General features: G+C 35.5%; 2 protein-coding genes across 4 annotated transcripts; one reads left to right on the top strand and one right to left on the bottom strand.

Moving 5' to 3' along the window:
* The first annotated feature begins 8,831 nt into the window (after nt 1–8,831).
* On the top strand, nt 8,832–10,557 carry LOC113757389. Its single transcript, XM_027300707.1, has 6 exons — nt 8,832–9,174; nt 9,307–9,383; nt 9,481–9,538; nt 9,611–9,815; nt 9,913–10,303; nt 10,405–10,557. The coding sequence occupies exons 1-6, from the start codon at nt 8,832–8,834 to the stop codon at nt 10,555–10,557; spliced, it is 1,227 nt and encodes a 408-aa protein (XP_027156508.1).
* A 5,378-nt stretch (nt 10,558–15,935) lies between these two features.
* Nucleotides 15,936–19,750, bottom strand: LOC113762038. 3 transcript variants are annotated; one of them, XM_027305279.1, is made up of 4 exons: nt 19,618–19,750; nt 17,596–18,726; nt 16,562–17,515; nt 15,936–16,461 (listed from the first exon to the last, which is right to left on the bottom strand). In XM_027305279.1, the coding sequence occupies exons 2-4, from the start codon at nt 18,628–18,630 to the stop codon at nt 16,420–16,422; spliced, it is 2,031 nt and encodes a 676-aa protein (XP_027161080.1). In that variant the 5' UTR covers nt 18,631–18,726; nt 19,618–19,750; the 3' UTR covers nt 15,936–16,419. The 3 variants fall into 3 exon arrangements, with proteins under 3 accessions (XP_027161080.1, XP_027161079.1, XP_027161081.1); XM_027305278.1 differs by having other exon boundaries at nt 17,596–18,676; XM_027305280.1 differs by lacking the exon at nt 19,618–19,750 and adding an exon at nt 19,187–19,348 and having other exon boundaries at nt 17,596–18,676.
* Nucleotides 19,751–20,114: the final 364 nt, after the last annotated feature.

Here is a 20,114-nt window from a genome sequence, read left to right as displayed (position 1 = left end):
TATTCATAGTCCGCGCTTCTATTTTCTAATTTTATCAAATTTGTTCCAATTAGAAAGGGTTTCGCAAGCATAACATCTCCATTAGTCAGTTATACAGAAAAAAAAAGATCAAATTTATACTGTTTAGTCTTTTCAACCCAAGAAATTTTGCATTTACTGACAGGCTACAAAGAATGAAATGATGAAGAACCAATATCCGAAAGAGAAAAAAAGATAACGTTTAATCCTGTTTGAGCCATTCAACGTGTGGTTAGTGTATTTTTTGTAAAAGGTTCCAGAGTGCTGCAAGATGGAACAACAGACCAATGATTAATAATTTATTATGGATAAGCTTATTTGAAGTTTTCTACACTTAAATTTATAGTAAATTTTGTATACAATGACAGTGTATACACTATCATAGTTGGATGAATGCAATATATGAAAATTTAATTTTAAAATTCAAATTTTACATATGTGGCACCCATTCAAACATAATAGTGTATACACCGTTAAGTATTGAAGATTAATTCTTAAATTTATGTGGCTATTCTATATGTAGATTGCAGAGGCAGAAGGCAATGGGAATTAAAAAAATGCTTGGAAAGATTAATATTGCACCATGCTTCTTTCAAATGTATAACAAAAAGCAACACCAAAATGAACAAAAACTACGGTGTGTTTGGTTTGGAAAGTATTTGGAAAGTTATTATCGGAATAATAGTTTAATACTTTTAGGAATTTGATCTATGTAAGATATAAAAATGTTTAGAAAAATAACAAAAATAATTAAAAAATATGTTTATGATGTAACAAAAAATCCTTTTTTTTGAAAAAAAAAGTTTCTGTTCCATGATGATATCAAATATTTACTACTTATAAGCACAACCCACAAATTTACGCTGCGTGAAGACACAGACCTTTTATTCTAGTCAAGAGGGCTCTTGATAAGTATAAATTGTTTTGACAGCAAATTTTATTGCTTTTAAAAAAATAAAACTTGAGATTTTTCCCCTTGGATTTGGAACTAATTTCTCCTAGATCATTGACTTTACAAAGACTTGGATTGAAAGTCATCTACGCAATCGATCGAGCTTAGATGATAATCTTGTATTCAAATAAGAAATAAATTCAGTGGTCAAGTGGAGTATATTAATCACTTTAAATAGTAGTCATGAATGAAATCGCATCTTCCCATTTTGAAACTCTAATCTACAAGTACAACATGGACACAGTTTCGCATACCAATTTGCCCATACTACAAGAGTATTATGTCTTTAAATTACTATTTCGTTTGTGGTTTCTTTGAGCCCCATATTTAGATTGACTTACTTAGAAAGAACTAAACATCACCACTAATATCCTTGAATTTACCAAATAGGTTTTGTGATGGATGTATATTTTTATAAATTGTTTTACATTAGCTTTCAATGCATTGTCAAAGAAGTTTTAGTACAACCACTAGGATCGGCTCAGTAGTCAAAAGGGGGTCTTAAAATCCTTTTTGTTTTAAGATTCAAGATTAGAATCTTGCTCAAAACTCTTGGGAGGAAGAAGGGTTTGGGGAGAGATAGGAGAGTTAAATCCAAAAAGAAAAAAGAAAAAAGAAGGTTTTAGTACAAGAGACTAACATCAATTAGAAACAAGGACTATCATAAATTTTATTTTTTTTTACAATTTATTTTATACTAGGAGGAAGCTACAAGAGGATAGTGGAAGCCATGAAATCGATCCGCCCAAATTTGACAAATTTATGGATGTCAATTGTTAGAAAGATAGCGTTGTCATTTTCTTTTATCTCAAATTTGTCAACCATTAATACTCAACATACGAACTAGTTATGCCTTACTTTTTACGTAACTTAGAAAAGGAGAATTGACATTCAATCAAATCTTAGAGGCAAAGTGAAAATTATTATACTTGGATACGGTCTGGACTGGAAAGAATATTTAGAACCAAATTCATAAGTCAAGAGTCCTGATCGGCACTTTTAAAAGTTGGAAGACTAGATAGAAAGATGGCCACAAGTTCAATGACCATTGGTATCGTTTACCTTGTGGATTAAATCAAAATCTCGAATTTGATGGTTCAAGAAAAAGTCCAATCCCAGGACAAAAGGGCATTTGTTAATAGTAATATAGATGAGATGCATAATTGATTTTATGGCAAGCAAACATTCGAAAGTCATGAGCACATTAATTACTTAATCCCAGCATCCTTTTTCCCCCCCTGTCGGCAGAAAAATCCCCAACATCTTTGACATTTTGCGGCTGAACCTGAATTGAACTGAAAGCTATGAACGTTGTTCTCTTGAAACAGTTGTTAGTGGTGATCTTTTTTTTTTTCTTTTGAAGAATTGTTAAGGTACTTTCCCCAAGATTTAATTTATTAAACTCTATGACGCAACAAAGAGCTCAACTTGATGCATTTGCGGCTCGCATGACAAATTGCAATGTTCTAAGGTCTCCATTTTTTTTTTCTTTTTCTGTATCTTTCATTCTCTTGCATGACAAATTTTATCTAGTGAAATTGGACATACGTACATTGACATGCATAGGAGAAAGGATTGACCTATATATAAAGTTGTTGCGGCCAATGCAGAAATAAAGGATTGCAAGAAACAAAAACTAGAAGCAAAAACAGAGTTTAACTGGATTTGGGTTCATCTGTCTATTGAAATTAAGCAACCTTGACGTAATTGTTTGATTAGAAACTATGATCCAGCTCATACATATGGCACAAGTTGTGTTGAATGGGACAAAGTTCAAAAATTATATGCACAATAAAGTTAGGAATTTCATGGTTCTGGATTTGTGATCAGCATGACCTATTGATTTAGGCCGGTAAGAGCTGGCTGCCCCATGAGTTTTGGTCAAATTAAAATGCAAAGAAAGAGAGGGGCCCTCAAGAAGAATTAATCTAGGGAAAGCAGTGTCCTCTCTGAAAGGTTTTGACAAAGTGCATGGTCACCTTTTTAGAATTTTGCATTTAAGAAAACAGCCCAAGATTAATTAAAGACTGCAATTTGACCCCTATACAAAATGTTCAAAATTCCAAATCAAGGTGGACTATTGGATGCAGCCATGCAGGCAGGCAGGCTGAAGATAGAATGCTGAAAAGTAGTGAGAATAAACCAAAAATTCCCCTTATGAATAATATATTCCTCATGATATCAATGCATTTGAAAGCAATCATTCTGGTGCTCTCATTTACTTTATGCTCCCATGCAAATTTTGGTCCTTTTTTATGGACTATGACGTATCATTATATACATGCCTTTTTTTTTTTTTAGGTTGGACGTCTGTTTCCATGAAAAATAACTAATGGGAAAAATGATGAAACGATTCTTTGAAAGATTCCATTGTCTTAAAATACTTGAGGTCAACTCTCTCCAATCCCCATGCGCACGAGAAGACAAGAAATCAAGAATTTTCTAAGGCATGTAGGTACCTTTAATGCTTAATTTTTTAAAACCCCCATGACGCCTAGTCCAATTCTAGAACAGTTCCTATGACAAAAACTTGGAATTTCTCTAGATATAATTTTGTAGACAATTTCCATGCATACACATGCTTGAAAGTGGACAACATACACATTATGACATTTTTGCTTATTGGTGTTTGACCTAGCTACTTTTGTTAGAAGAAACAAATCGGACCTTTGAAAGATTAATTCTGGTTACAATTTGGTTTAGAGAAGACCATTAACACGGTAAAGGCTCAAGGGATGTATGAAATATGTTAAATAGAGTCAATCATTGAAATGCCCTATGGAAAGAATTCCTTGACTAACAATGCATTAAAACTTCGGTAACTCATATCAGGATTTCCCTATTTGCACGGAAATTTGGCTCTATAATTCAAGCAATTCGGTGACCCTGTAGGGAAGAAATTTGGTACTGCATTTTTTCTCCGTCAACCCATCTATCTTCATCTTCTTCTTTTTTTTTTTTTTGTTTATAATCATATCATTATCAGCTGGACTGTATTTATCTTTCCAAAAAGAAAATCTGGTATATTTACACAAAGAATGCAGACCGTGCACATTGAACAAATGAAACATGTTTGAGAAGGGACACTTCTAAGTTTAAAGATAGGGTTAGAGGTAACAATAATTACTTTCAGCATACGATGTAATCAAATTTTCCACTTTAAAGTATCAAAATTAGAAGAAAATGGCAAATTCATGAGAATTGTTTGGTGAAATGCAATTATAGTTCCCATTATATATATATATATATATATATATGTTGAAATCAAGTTGTCAATGTATTTCGTAAATCTAGCCTGTTTATAATAGCTGAATCACCGTCCAAGCCAAGTCAATATGGCACCAAAAGAAGACTCTTCATGGCTTCGAGACTGGTATATTAAGCTTAAGACTTTTCACTGCCGGAGTCATTATTATTTTCTTTACATTCATTGGAGCTAAAGTCCTAAGACTGAAATTTCAATTTCTCGTTTTTCCTGAAAGCAGGGAAGGAAAGGGATTTCAATCTTCCATTACTCCTATGACGAGGAAAATTCTATATATGATTTTTTTTATTGGATCATACGTCCAAATTACGCTTGCTTCTATGGCAGTGCGGATGTTTGTCAAAAGTGCAGGTAGAAGGGTAACATGCTTCATTTACTGTTGAATAGTTGCTTATGACAAATGGGTCAATTCTACCAGTTTGAATATGGAAGTCCTACCAAAATTGACTTAGTTTTGGACTTTTAGCTTCCATTTGTTACCCCAAAAATTTCGAGAACTACATACTCAGAATTCAATTCTTTGAATCTAATCAACTAGTTTGAGCAAACTTGTTAACATTCAGTCCCATATTAAACTAGTAGTATTCTTTTTTGTTTTTTTGACCCAAACGGAGAAGGATGTTACCTTTAGATACTGAAATTCTATAGTATTGCTGCATTAGTATCTAATGATGCTCAATTAAAGTGGTGGTTTCCAGAATTAGGATTGAAAACTGCTGTGAGATAAGTGATGAGGCTCAAGTGACTTATTGAATGCACTAGTATGGTATTCACCCCTTATAATCACAGTTTAGTGTCTCATTATCGTCCCCATTAACTTGGGATAGAGTTTAAGGTTTCCTTAAACCAGAACCCTCAGCCAGTTTGAGACTATGGCCATATTTGATAATCCAATTTAGAACTTAAATTTAATAGGTTCATACCTTAAGATATTTAAACGTATTTGATAACAAAAAAAATAGAATGTCTTAATTAATTTAGTAATTCTAAAGTGTTTAGGCAAAACTTATTCAAAACAATAAGTGATAAGTTATTCACTTATCAATACAGAATACTCTCAAATGTTAAAATTTTAGTACTTAATAATTTAGATTTCAGATTTCAGATTCCCTCTCACCCTTAATTAAGTTCATTTTCATCATGTCCATGAAAAAATATAAAAATGAAAAAGAGAGAAAACCATGATGAGATATGCTTCAGATTCACATCCAGTTGATGGGACTGGAAGAGATAATTTCAAAATTATATCAACTTTGTCCTGAAAATTTAGCATAGCTTTGAAGTTTACTTGGATTAGTCATGAAACACGAGTGCCAAAAATATTTAAATATGCGAGTGAAAAGCTTTTTAATCAATTAAGTCATTTCATTTGATGACCCAATCTAATTATACATTTATTTTTTTCATATGATTGTGCATGCAACACGATTGTCAAACAAAACTTTTGATGAAAAAGTGTATTAATTGAATCATTTTACATGATAAGACTGCAAATTCTTCTGTAGTTATGTGGATTGATCTCCAACACCATTTTTGATCTGTCAAAGAAGAAAAATGCAACCATTTCTGTCCCTACATTAGAATCACAATTTAATTATAAGCAACATTTAAATATACAACATTTTTTCAAATTTCAACAAACACCATACACATATAAATTAATTGAAGGAGTCTGCAACAAAGGTCAAACAAACTAATTTAATCAGAGGCCACCGCCAAGAGAGAGAGATAGAGAGATCCTAATTCCTAATTCCTACCTTGAACAACTGTCAAAGAGAGGACTAACACAAGAAAAAATATAACCCCTTTAGAAAGTCACATGATACTCTCTCAACCAGCCAAAGGGACCAGTCTCGTCTGTATCCATATTTCATAATGGAAGAATTATTGCTTTATTATGAGCACAAGTGGACTGTCCGTCCAACGTTGAATTTCAATCTTTGGATTACCTATTTAACTCTTTGAAACATCTGAAAACTTGATCCCCTTTTCTTTGAGTTGAAACTTCGATCACAAACGACCAGAAAATAATACAAGTTTTAGTTCTCCTTGCTTGCCCTCCCATCGGCCAACTATATCCCTCCCTCTTCTCTTTCCTACATCTTTTCTTCACTTTGACAATAGAACTTATATCTTGCTTAAGCTCAGAACTTTGGAAGTTCGAGTGAGCCCAATTGACAGAGTATATAACTCGTCATCGACATCAATTCTATTAATCATCTGAGAAAAGTTTTGGAAGCTGTGGAGTAGTTGATAATCATCTCAAGCAAGTGCTGGTGTTGGAAGCTCAGGAATCAAGAAATTAATTCGCTGAATGGTTTGTATCTACGGATTGATGAATTCTGTTGGTTATACTTGCCTTCTTTAAACTGTTTTCCTTCTTCTAGAGAAATTTTGATTGATTTAGGGGTTGCATGAATCACGGGTTTCTGCTAATTACTTTTCGTTTGAGCCATAATAGTTACCTTCTGATTAGGTTGGTCTTTTATTTATTTTATTATTTTTGTGTGTGTTTGGGGGGGGGGGGGGGGGAATGATCCAGACATCCGACAAATTACAAGGAAAATGAACACATAAAATTTGAAGATATTTCCTACTTCTATATCTCAGTTTTGCGGTCTAAAAGCCCACCTCTAGAGGGTTTCACCTTGCAAGTAAAGGGTTTCATTTCCTCCTGCTTGCTTGTTCCTTTCTGTGTTTCTTCCTTTCTTGTATGACTTTTAATCTTAGGATTACAGGTCAAATATTTGTAACTAGTTCACTTGATCATGATTTAGAATTCATACATCAGAAAAAAAACATGAAAGGCAAATAAAAGATGAGAGATTGGTAATATTCTTACACGGTCAAGCTGTTAGACAAGTATGAGCTTTTGCGTGATTGAAAATTAATCATGACTAGGAAACTTGAGGAAATATATCACAGTAGGTGTTGGAAATTGATTGCTTCATGAAAGAGGTTCCATATCAACGTATGTACTCATTTATAACCTTCTGAACTTTTCTTCTACATCACATTATACTGACCCAAAACTGAAAGGCTATCTCCCTTCTCTTCTCCATTTTCTCTTCTTGTTTGAGTTTCTCTCAAGAATAAAGAAGTTCCTTCTTATTTTTAAGGTTTCATGCCTTCTTTTGCACTCATCTAATCAGGTAAAAGTACTATTTCTAGGTTAATACCCTTTGCTTATATAGTAATTGAAGCTTACGTGGTCATCCGTATTCTACTTTCTGTTCTGTTGAAATTTCAATGTTTTTTTTTCTTGTTATTAAAGTTTACGAATGAACTTGCACCATAGGGCAATAATCTATTCTTTGCCTGTGAATTCTCGGGAAGGTAGTAGGTAGATGAGCCCATGAATGAAGGATATTTTAGTTGCTTGCTACTTGACAAAAAATTGTTTTGTTTTTTCTTGACCATCTTCTTGTTCCCATGGGAGGAGATAGGATGATTAGAAATTCGAATGATAGCCCTCCTACACTACTAACTAGTAATCGGACCATTAACACCTATATAGATATTCATCCTTCTTAATCTTACTATGAGATTAAAAGATCATTAGGTATCGGTGTAATCACAAAGATTATTTTGGATAGTTGTTCGATGACGTCACAGACAGGTGTTATTTTGTAAAAGTGTAAATAGAGTAGTTGAAAATCTTACTTCTATTATTGCTTCAAGTTCCTCAATTTTAGTCATGTTATATCATATTGTCGTTAACATATTGTTGAATATTTCTGAATTATCTACTGAAAACGAATGAAAACGCTTGCATTCCTGCAATATAAAACCCTAATGATCCATGCATACCTCACATTGGAACATACTCAGAGAGACATAATATTTTCTTACATGATCAACACTTCATATTTTCCCCCAAAACTAACTTATTGCATTGATGGCACTTAATTTCTCTAGGTAACACCGGCAACAATGCCGTTATTCTCTTGTTGGGTGCTCTGCGTTGAAAGTTATTAGTATTGAATAGGGAAAAGACTGATGACCATACAATGAAAGGATGTACATCCAAAAAAACACAAAATTCAGCTAATAACCTCACCTTGGTGTATCTTCCTTTATGTAGAAGAAAAACTAAATTTACGAGTAATGAGTGCTCATTGGGCACTCGTTACAAGGCGTTTCGTGTATTAGTTTTGAGTTAATCCTATATATGCTGACATTATATATATTATCATGGTTGAATGTATGATACATATGCAAAATGTGGGTTTCAAATTCAAATTTAGATTATGTGACATACATCTAGTAATTAAAGTGTATACACTGTCAGTGTATAGAAGATTAATCCATTATTTTTTTTTAGAAAAGTATAGTTAATTTGAAAAAAAATTCCATATGTGGGGAGTCCATTAATTATGATGGATGATGTGTATTAACATGCTAGGTTAAATATAATTTAGATGTTTAACGCATACCCAATGTGTATCCATTAATATTTTAATTTATTAATTGCCCAATTGCTTCTTCCAATTTTTGATCTGGATAATTAATTACTTTTCACTTCTTGAACATGTGTAGCCATAAATGTCAACTAAAAGTGCAACTACTTTAGCTGAAGAGTTCAATTGTGAAGCGATGGTTGAAGATTCTGGTGTCAATGCAAAATTAAAGAGCGATAGAAATGAGGATGATACAGCACAGACATCACCAGACTCTTCACTGAATATCTCATCCATTGATTTGAATGAAGAAGCAAGCAGCAATGTAGATGAGGAAACCAGTAGTGAGGTTCCTGACTTGAGTCTTGTGGATTGCGAGAAATCAAGCGAAGGAAACTCAGAAAATTATTGTACATCTGTCGAACGAAATGAGAAAAAGGTTCGTCAATATAATCGATCTAAACTGCCGAGGCTCAGATGGACACCTGATCTCCATCTCTCTTTTGTGCATGCAATTGAAAGATTAGGTGGTCAAGAAAGTAAGAAAAAGAACTTCGCTACTGTTTTGCTTTTTCCAAGTCCGTTATTTGTCATGAAGTTTTGTCCTAGTTAAGATTCCTAAACATATAGCAATGGCCACTCATGGAATTAAATTAACTTTTCTTGGCCAGGAGCAACTCCAAAACTGGTGCTCCAATTAATGAACGTTCGAGGACTAAGCATTGCTCATGTAAAAAGTCACTTGCAGGTATAGAAAGTGCTCCTTTTTGCTACAATTAGTTCTACTAGTGTCTTTTGCTACTTCTGCATCCTTCATTTCCCTGATCACTTCCCCTTGATTTCAGATGTATCGTAGCAAGAAACTCGATGAATCTGGACAAGGTAACTCTAACTTTCTTCACTGTTCATGCTTTCAACCACTAGCTGCATAAAAGTCTTGATAGTTAGAATGACTAGTTTGTTTTGTATTGACAGTAATAGGTCTAGCTAAAAGAGGGATGCAAGGAAAAGGTCCCTTTTCAGGGCGAATGGACCAAATGTGTAGCCCTGTTGACCAGTTCAGATACCAGAATGGTGCAATTGTTGTAGCCTCCAACCCCAACGGGGGAAACAACATTGTTAATATTCTTAATAATGCATCACTCCAATCTCCTTATGAGGCTAAATCTCTCTCTTCGAGGTAATCAGTTGATAAACCTAATTAGTGGTGATCAAAGGCAATGAAACTTGGTCCAAGTTACTAATTAACTTCTCTTTCTTCATTCTCCTGTTTCCAGATTCCAGCAGTGGTCTTACTATCAAGATAGTATGATGAAAAGTCAAGGCAAGTCTTGCAATTCAAGCATATTTCATGCCATGCATGGAGCCACAAGATATGGTCCCATTAGACCTAGCAGTTTTCTTGAAGAAAAAAGATGGCCACCACGTGAATTCAGTTCACATCACTTGAAAGAGAAAAGGGTCGACCCTACAGCTAGCAAATGGGCCAATGCTCCTTTTCAACCACTCTATAATCAATTTCATCAACCGGAAAATTCAGCCGGGGCAACCTACTTCATGCAGCGAGCTAACTGGAATCGTAGGGATAGCTTGACAGCTGAAAGGGTTGAAACGAACGGAAATAATCCTGCCAACATCGTGAAAATTGAGTCCCCGTACAGGCATCAGGTAATGCCCCATTTTCTGCTATGAACATTCTTCCACCATTGGTTCAATTAGTTGAATATGCATTCTTTAATCTTACTGAATTTTTCCTTCCTTCTGTTCAGATGATGAATGAGCATAAGATCCTGGATGGCAAAGAGTGGTTGCCTGATTTACAACTCAGTTTAAGCCGAAGTCTTGGGAGCTACAAGGACATGGCGCAAAATAAGGGTGAATCGGATGTTAACACGAGGCTCTCTCTCTCTCTGAAACCTTGATCCCTCAGTGCAATCTAGCTTGTAAAATGCACAGACACTAGCAAAGGAGATGATGTACACAGTATACTCACACAAACTATTGGTAAACACTTAGATAGATTCGGTTTACGGCCTTACTTGCGATTCATGTGGTATATTCAAGAGACTCTCCATACTTTTTCCACATTCTCGTACATCATCGCCATGATCATGTGATTCTTGACTATACCACACGATTTACAAGTAGACCTTTAAACTGAGTCTATCTAAATGCTTTCAAAACTAGTGGTCTTGGCTAGAAGGAGACTGAGTACTTGAGGTCTCACTCGCACACTTAGCTTAGGGTGTGAGATCTTCTAGTGGTACTTGTGTCGGATAGCCTTTATAACTTTAGACGAAGAACTTCTGTACGGCTTCTCTTTTGAGCTCCATCCTCTCTCTCTCTCTGGAAGGCCGTTTAGTATGTTGAATCAAAATAAAAGCCATATAGTGGTTGTCATCACTTGCCTAAGATGGATAAATATCAAGACGATGAATATATACTCTATAGATTACTAATTTCTATGCAAATAACTTCTTAAAACTTCAGCATGATTATATAGTTTCAATTCGTAGTTTGAGAAGTCATTCTAGATTCAAGTTTTAGCTTATGCAATCATCTATGAATTTGCACTTAAATCATAGCCTCATAGGATTTGGTAGTTTAGCAGAAAAGTGTGTATCGCAGTACCCTACAAGCCGACTGTTGGATAAATATGGTGATGTTAGATACTACCTTCACACGGTAAGTTTCAATCAAGCATAAGTTAGATATATATAGATATATATTGTCTTTCAAAAAATTTTCATTATGTAAATTTTTTTTTTTATACTATGGGTTGTGAACCGCATTTTCCTAGCTAACAACGATCCTTTCTTCCTTTCCACAAACATTTAGCTACGACAAATCTGTCTGTCACTCTCTCCAACATCCAATGATTGTGCTTAGTAAATTCAAATTGGTTGTGATGCACATTATTGGTCACCACCTTTCTAAACTTGTAATTTTGTTTTCTCAAGAGATGGTTCTCAATTTAAATTGGGTTTTGCATGTCCCTTCTGCTTGCAAAAATTTGATTTATCTTGAGACCAGAAAATAACACTTTCCGTGAAACTTTTGCACCACAAGAAATGATGGCGTGTTTCCTTTCAAAAAGAAGACATGAAAGTGGTTGTTACTACTTACTACAAAGGACTTAGCAATAGGAGACCTCTTTTTGTCATAGGCAGTCCCTTTTGTTTAGAGGCGGCAAAATGGACAGAATAGGTGGGTTTGCTTGGATTTGAAATGGAACCGAGTCAATAGGTTTGAGCCTAAACTTATTCATACGTATTTTGGGGTTAAGTTGGACGGGATCACTTTGGAATATATTTATATTGATCCTGTCCAATACCCAAATCTATTTTTTTATATTTTTTCCTTTAATTCTTTTTTTTATTTTTTATATAACTTTAATATATTTGATTTATTAAATTTCTTTTGATCTTATTGTGAATTTATATTTTCTTGAATTCATTGTTGCATCAAATAGGGAATATAATGCAATTTCCGGCAAAACCATATCACCTGCAATGTTTTGACCACCAAATTCCCAGATAGTAAACCTCATGGTCTTGTACTCCAGGCTTCCACATTAAATCCTGGTATTTTTTGAAAAAACAAATCACTATTAGAATTCAACAAAATGTTTTGATGACTCCACATATGCAACCAATAGGCTATGCTAATCAAACGGATGACAATGAACAGAGCTGAATAGAACACATCAGTGGCTGATAATCAAATTAGTGTGAATAGTTTCTGTTCATCTGTAGATCTGCACGGTGAAAAAAATAAACCACCATAAAAATTGATTTTTGACTCAGCAAGTAGCAGCATTGGGTAATCAGATTAGTCCACTGAGCCTGAATAGCATTGATTTATACTCTAGAATGATCAACAGTTGCTTAAAAAGACGTAACATTTTGGTAAGAATGAACATATCTTCTCCCTAAATTTTTGGATAAATTAAATTTTTTGGTAAGATATTTGGGCCTAATGGGTATCCAAGTGTCTGTATTTCCCAAAATTAACCATCAATTAATGAGTATAATTGGGATATATCTCATTTCAACTCCAATATCAAAATTACAATACCCATTCCGCCCAAAGTCCCTTTGGGCATGGGTAGCCCATTAGGATTTGGAACAAATTGCCACATTTACTTTTATTCATCATATCTCTCTCTAGAATTTTACTACATACCCACTGGCATGCTCAATTCAGATATTATTATATTTTTTCAGTGTTTAAGATTCAGTAAATTAACTGTTTTAGTATTCAGATTTTAAATTTCATATTTAGTTTTATCAAACAGAATCTAAGACTTCTAAAATCACAATCTTTTTTTTTTATTCTACAATCACAACCTTTAATTTCATTCAAAAAAATTTAAGTATTTATTTTGTAATTTTTCTGTTAGTTTCAAAAAATATTCCCACCTAATTCCTTTTCTCAAATGGGTCAATCTGATCAACCTTCCTTGACACAAATGGGGCTTCTAAAACATTGAACATCGGAGCGCCGAAAAGATTGAACGTAACAAGTTTTACTTCGGTTGCGCGGCTGCAGTTTGTTATTTGGGTTTTGTCTTGATCACGTAGATCCTTTCTGCAATAAACATTTCATCTAAATTTATTTTGTTTCTGTATAAATGTCTTGAAAAATTAAATCTGTACAAAATATGATTATGTAAAAACTTGAAATTTGGTGCAAAAATTGAGAAGTCTAAACAAGATTAAAATTCGTAAACTTTACGGCTTAACCAAAACTAATGGTCGACTACGACAAAATTCGTGGGATGACTATGGAGTTTATGAGAGTAATATAGCTAAGTCCATTTCTGAATAGGGATTTTGAAATTGCCCTATTGAGGACTTTTTTTTTTTTTCTTTTTTAATTGGAGCGTCCCAAGCCTAAATAAACAACTCTCTTCTCTGAAATTTCCCACAGCGGTGTTTTAAAAATTGTGGGCCGGCAGTGAATATATATTGTCTATTATGGGCTGATAATGTCAGATGATGGCCCAACTTTCAGGGCTTTGTTTCAACTCTTTTCGTTTTCTCTCCTTTTTCGGTTTTTTTTTCCTTTGTGCCATTTTCCGTATAGAAATTTCTTTTAAGGATATGTTGTACCAAAGGTGCAGGAAAAGATAATTCTTATTTTCCTCCTCTAAACGATAAAATAAGTAATTCTCTGTGGATTTTAACAGAGTAGAAATTTTAAGGCTTATTCTAGAACATAAATCGATTTTTTAAACAAAGAAAAAAGGAAAAAATATTAGTCATGTTCAGTTAGACTCTTTATTCATCATGATATAAATGAAGGTTTTAAATATAATGAAGTTATCTAATAAAAATGGATACTAGTTCACAAATTTTCTGTATTTGCCTATATCGATGATCTCTTTCTCTCTCTATCTTTTTCTTTTTCTTTATATATTATGGACCAATAGATGTAAGTATCCCTATTTATATCTTGCGATCGTTTCAGCAATGGCACTGAAATAATCATTTCAATATATATGTGTGTGTGAGCGAGTGCGCGTATGTCTGCGTAGGGGACAGTTGTGGGAGTTAATTGTTAATTAGAGACTTAAGTCCACCTTAGCACCATTTTGAATTTATTTGGATAGGATTGTTACGTATGATGCTCTTAAGAACAGTTGAAGAGAAAAAACAAGTACTCCACTTGAAGGAAACATGGTCCACAAACTTATGCTGAGGCGAAGGAAAGATGGCTTCAAGACTTGGAATTAAGGGGAGCATCTGAGTCCTAGTGTCCTACCTGTCTGCTGTAGAGTGACCAAGTGGCTTGGATATGCTTAAACTCCTGCCATGTTCATTCACATGCTCAAATCATACAATGGAGCCTGGAGTACAATTAAGGCACTGGACCATCATTCAGGATTTGTCACATGGAATTGCTACTCCAGGCTTTCCAGCCCCTGGTGTTTGGATAATGAGACAACGACTGGAGCTGAGTATTGCATTTATGGCCTTCGAGTATAGCTGGTATTCATTCTGAACAAGCCCACAAGAATTCAGAACTGAACTTAACCCACAAAGTAAATTTAAAATGTGATGCATTAATAATCCCGAGAAAAGAAAACAAGAATGGCTTTTAATCTTTTTGGTAGAACAACAAAGGCTTATTAATGTGAGAATCTACCTGTTTAATTGTGTCTTTGAACTGGTAAAGCTACTTGGTGGCACCCCATGCATTCATTTCTAAACTAACATATGCAACTCTTAAATCTCAATCGGTCATCAGTTACTGCAGCATCAACTTCTGCCAAGATAGTCATTGCTGTTGTCAGGGTTTTAGATGTAACATGCTACCTGTGTAAGCTAAGATGCCAGGAATCTAGTTGCATTTGCATGTTCGTGATTTTCAGAATTTCAGATACAACGTAGATGCCTGAGATTTTAAGAAATCGCAGGAGTGTTCACTTTTTTGAGGGGATTGAGTATATTTGATATTTAAGAACAAGGTTAGGGTTAGATTAAGAGATTGATCTTATATTAAAATACTATTAATGGTTTATCGACATCTGTAACTCTCAAAGTAACATATTCTATAATCTTGATATATTCCCTTCCGGAAATAGTTGACAGTGATAACATGTGGACTTTGTGCAGCAGAATAGTAATATCTTTTGACTTGCTTTCCCATCTGTGGCAAAATTATTGCATTTTCCAGAGTAATAACCAAGCGAGAAGTTTGGAGATGAGAAAAAAGCAGAGGAAAGTGACATCAATGGACAACTAATACCTTTGATCACAGATGTGATTGTAGATATAACATCCAAGCAGATGTTGAAATGGTGCCTATTTGCAGTTGTTAATGGTTATGAACATAGGTATTGACTCAGATGAACATAGGCACAGAATTCAGCCAAAGCAGGTACTAGTTTCCACATAAAGGTAGATACCACATATTTGGAGAAAGGTTCTTGCTCTTTGATAAAGTATCATAGTACTAGTACTTTCCGTGATGATGCAGCAGCAGCATTGGTCAAATTTCTGATTCTTGTCCAGAAAGCATATGTTAGATTGAAGTATGAAACATCAAGGATCCTCATGACAAACCTTTAAGAAAGATGGAGGGGAAACCATAACTACAGACTCTTGAATTTTACCCATAGGAAGTCTTTGACGAAAATGTGAAAAATGACAAAACACACAGCTACTTCCCAAAGAGTTAATCAGCTCACAGAGAATCAATAAGAAACAAAGAGAAAAGGCGTGTTGCTTTGTCCACTCAAACAAGCACTATGAGAAGGAAGTAAACACTTAAAAGAGCACGAGTCAAGCCAGACTAGTGGAGGTGAAAGTCCAGATATTCAATAAGACCAAATTCTGAAACTGCAATATACATTGCACCAAAAAATACTTGCCACATTCAGCTGAAAAGCAAAACTAATCTTTTCCAAGACAATAAGTACACTGTCATGTGTTTAGAGTTCACAGATTCCATACATCTCTCTCTCTCTCTCTCTCTGAGCCGATGTAGTAGGATGATTGGGAATCGGAACAATCAAATCCTTGCAAAACTATGGAAAGATGGAGGCATGAAAATAAAGCCTCAGACTCAGGTGCGATATTTTTTCCAGGAATCAGACAAAAAGTTAAACTTCAACAGGTGTAGCTAAGCACTGCATATTCCACGTACAAGCGAACATACCCTTACTTGAAATAAGTGGTAACTGAGCTCAAGAAATTATGGAGCTGTAGGTAGTAATGTCTAAACAGCACTGATCAAATTTACGATAAAGCTCAAAACCTTGCAGTGACCACTCTGCTTCATATTTTGTTTTGTTTGTGAGAAACACGAGGAAAATTTTCCTGCCAAGACCAATACAAGGGAAAGAAAATCATTTACATTTCATCGTAACATATACGCTAAAACATAGTATCATGAAGTTCAGAATGAGAGTGGCATTACCTCAGAATAGCGATTATGATCGTAACGTAGATGAGAAGTTTTCACGATAGTCTCCCATTTTGTACCAGCCACAGAAGCCTTCTGATCCACATTCTTAGTTTGATAATTCTTCCCAAGGTGTGAATGTGAAAATGGAATACGCAAATTGACTGAAGGCAGTGTACGCCAAAGCCAAGATTCAGAAGGTGATTTTGGCAAAGGTGGGTTCAAAGGAGATTGTGGAGTGACAGCATCAATATCTGTTTGGGCTTCCAATTGAGCTTTCACGTCAACGGAATTCGTGTCTTCATTGAACCTTTTAACTGACTGTAAACTCTCTCTTCCATCTACTAGACCTCTGAGATTTGAGATACAAGTGGGAGAAGGTTGAACTTCATGGGCCAACAAGGATGATTTAGGGTCTAACTTGTTTCCTTTCTTGGTGACATCCAACAGTTTTACTTCTCCATTACTGTAAGGAGGTGAAAGTTTTTCTATCTTTTTCCTTTCTGCTGAAATTTTCAAATTCTCACCAGGGGAATTGCCAAGGCTCTCAGATTTTGAAGAAGGTAAATCTTTTTTGAGGTTAACACTAGTGACGGAATCAATATACAATGTCTTCTCAACCACTTCGGTTGGTGAGACTGTATCTTGTTTGTAAATACGAGGTGGCGCTGCATCTAGAAGATTGCTACACTTTCTATAGAGGGAACTGTACTTTTCAGCTGTAACATTGTCAACTTCCTTATGCAAACCAAGAAATCTTGCTCCTTTGCCAAAGGGAGACTGAGGTGATGCATTCCGGTAAGGGGATATTCCCCCACTTCTCGAAGGCCTGCATGGCGATAGTCCTCCTGCCCTGTATGAAGTGTACGAGAACTGTCTAGAATCACTTGGCTTATTTTCAACTTGATGCAGTTCTCGCGATAGAACTCCAGAATGAAATCTTCTCTTATTATTTGCATCAGAAGCTTGCTGCAAAGACACTGAACTATAAGAAACAAATGACAACACTTCCCAGTCACTAAGAGTAAAAAGGTAGATACCATGGTTACCTTATCAAGAGGTCCACTATAGGCCTTTCTGGTTAGCCTTCCAACATCAGTAGGAGGAGATTTAGGAACAGGGGTCCTTGGCTTCATTGCTGGTATAGGATTTAAGAGGCACAAAGATTTCTTGACACATAAACGTGGAAAAATTCCCCAAGTTTTACTTGATCGTTTCTTTGGAATGTCACGATGAGAATCCTCACCTTCACTCTGAACATCTTCTGCAAACTGATTGTAAAATGATATGATGTTAGAACCATAATGATCAAGCAAAGGCTTTCTTTCTCCACTGACCACCTTTCTAGGCTGTTTTGGCGGTTCAGTTGCCGCAGGTTGCTTCTTGGGAATGTATTGAGGTGTCTCTACAACAGCAGCCTTTGCTGCAGGTAAGAACCGGCTCATCATCAAGTCTTTAGTCTGTGGGTCTACACAAAAAGTTCCAGATTGCTTCACATTTGGAACTTCAAAACCGCTCAAACCACTGATACTGCAGTTGAATGAAAATGATGCCGTTGGAGACAGGGCATCCAGTGCATCAGAATAATCATCTGTGCTTTCCAAATCGGATTCCTCATTTCCATATATACTTTCCCTCAAGCTATCGATTAGAGCTGCATGGTCACTCACAGGATACACCTCAGGATGAGGCCTGTGTATATTCTGATCGTTGCATCTTTCACCTGAATAGCGCCTTACAGAATCTGGTAGCCTTCCCGGAGGCAGCCTCGGAGCACTCACTGAGCGCTTAGTAGTCTCCGTCTGTTCATCACCTTCACCTTTGGCCCTTCCAGGAGTCTGCTCCCACACAAATGGAACTGCAGCTGGTTTTGTCAATGCACCTAGTTCCCAGTCTGATTTTGGTACAGGAAGAGAATGCTGTCTAATTGGCCCTGATTTGTGCAACAACTTCCTACTTTTCCCATCTGAAGAGCCTAAATTTGCTGACGAATTCCTAGAAGATAGTAAAGATCCCGAATTCGATGTAGGTTTCCTAACAGATAAGAGTGGTGCATTAAGGTTCAGTTGCTTCTTTTCCATCATGTCTCACTACAAGAAAGATTGACTTCTTCTTCCCCGGGTTTAAGTTCTTACAAACAAAATCACAGGAAAAAGTATCAGATTCAATCTTCAGGCATCCTATAAAAGAAAATGAAATTCAGATTACATATATATGGATTTTACGGTTCTATCTGACCAATTAAGTACAAAAGAAGACAAATTAACTCCCTTTTCCTTTCAAATTCTTCTAATAGTTAAGAAAAGAAATTGAACTGATCCTTCCATCTTTTTTTCACAGCCAGCAAACAGAGGCCTAATAATAAAACGTTAGAACAGATAAAGCATGGCAAACACACCAATTTCCTCGTTCCCTACTTGTTCATCAAGACTTAGTGATCTTTCTCAAAATCACTTGGGAAACAAACTCCTTACTCCAAGTTAAACAATTACAAATGTGAAGAGAATAAAAAGAAGAAGAAGAAGAACAGCTATATGCATTTGCCAGAGTACTGCTATTAGCATTAAGACCAATTATATGAAGTAAATAAAACATGACAAATAAAAATCTGTAAAGGCCCATATGCGCAAGACTACATACGTTTACTCACGAGCAAAACAGAGCCATATCTTCACCAACAAACGGGTACAAGAACTTGTTAGAGTACCCATTCTTAATATGGGCATTCATGTTCGTTTTTTCTTTTTTGTCTTGGATAGCTGTAAGAAAATTATTGACACTGATACCCATTAACCCAAGAAAGTTTATATCATTTTCTACGACTATAAAATATGAAATCCAAGAATTGATCTCCATTTTTAATCCAAGAAAAGTGCCACCAAAACTACAGGACACTCAGGCCAAAAAATGTTCAATAAATCAAGAGAAACTCGGAATGTTAACATAGTCTAATTGACTTCAAACTCGCCCATTCGGGTATCACTAGAATGCTAACATTTCAACAAAAAATTTCAAAAAAGATTGCATTTTTACTCAATGGTAAGTGCTAAGTAGTTCAACTGTTCCCATACCTGAATGTGAAAGGACTAAGGAATGGAAACCCTGAGAAAGAGCCAAGAATGGAGGAGATAGTGAAAATGTGGCCGTGAGTGATGCCGAGAGTTGAGGAGGGAAAGAGGGAGAAGAGGGGGTCCTAAACATGCACTAGAAGAAAAACTGAAAAAAAGTCCCAAGTTTTGCTTTTTCTGGGGAGTATTAATTGACGACTAGCGTGGACTGTGGACACTGCTGCAAATGGTGGGGCCTGAAAAGTGAAAGTGAAAGTTCAAGAAAGAGGGAAAGAGATGATTTTTCTTCTTGCTTTCCTTGTATGTGTGGGATGCGGGCTGAGGAGTGGTTTTCTTTCCAAACTTTTTTTTTTGTCCGGGAATGGAGGGGACAAATGTCACGGACAAACCGTTGAGAGAAAAAATGATAGTTGAAAAACGAAACAAACCGCCTTAATTTCGCGGCTAAATCACTCTCACTGCCCTTTTTTTCAGCACATGGACAAAGGGTCCCCCGTTCT

The sequence above is a fragment of the Coffea eugenioides genome, chromosome 2 (assembly GCF_003713205.1).
Source record: "Coffea eugenioides isolate CCC68of chromosome 2, Ceug_1.0, whole genome shotgun sequence".
NCBI classification, from domain to species: domain Eukaryota; kingdom Viridiplantae; phylum Streptophyta; class Magnoliopsida; order Gentianales; family Rubiaceae; genus Coffea; species Coffea eugenioides.
The sequence above is the reverse complement of the archived record's forward strand: the minus strand, read 5'-3'. Positions and strand labels throughout refer to the sequence as shown.

Bases quoted from the DNA above. Each gene is read 5' to 3' on its own strand.
- LOC113757389 (XM_027300707.1), top strand. From the start codon at position 8,832: ATGGTTGAAGATTCTGGTGTCAATGCAAAATTAAAGAGCGATAGAAAT. The intron at 9,175-9,306 runs GTAAGAAAAAGA...TTTCTTGGCCAG, and splicing joins AAGATTAGGTGGTCAAGAAA to GAGCAACTCCAAAACTGGTG. The intron at 9,816-9,912 runs GTAATCAGTTGA...TCCTGTTTCCAG, and splicing joins GCTAAATCTCTCTCTTCGAG to ATTCCAGCAGTGGTCTTACT.
- LOC113762038 (XM_027305279.1), bottom strand. From the start codon at position 18,630: ATGATGGAAAAGAAGCAACTGAACCTTAATGCACCACTCTTATCTGTT. The intron at 17,516-17,595 runs GTAACCATGGTA...GTGTCTTTGCAG, and splicing joins ATAGTGGACCTCTTGATAAG to CAAGCTTCTGATGCAAATAA. The intron at 16,462-16,561 runs GTAATGCCACTC...TGGTCTTGGCAG, and splicing joins ATCATAATCGCTATTCTGAG to GAAAATTTTCCTCGTGTTTC.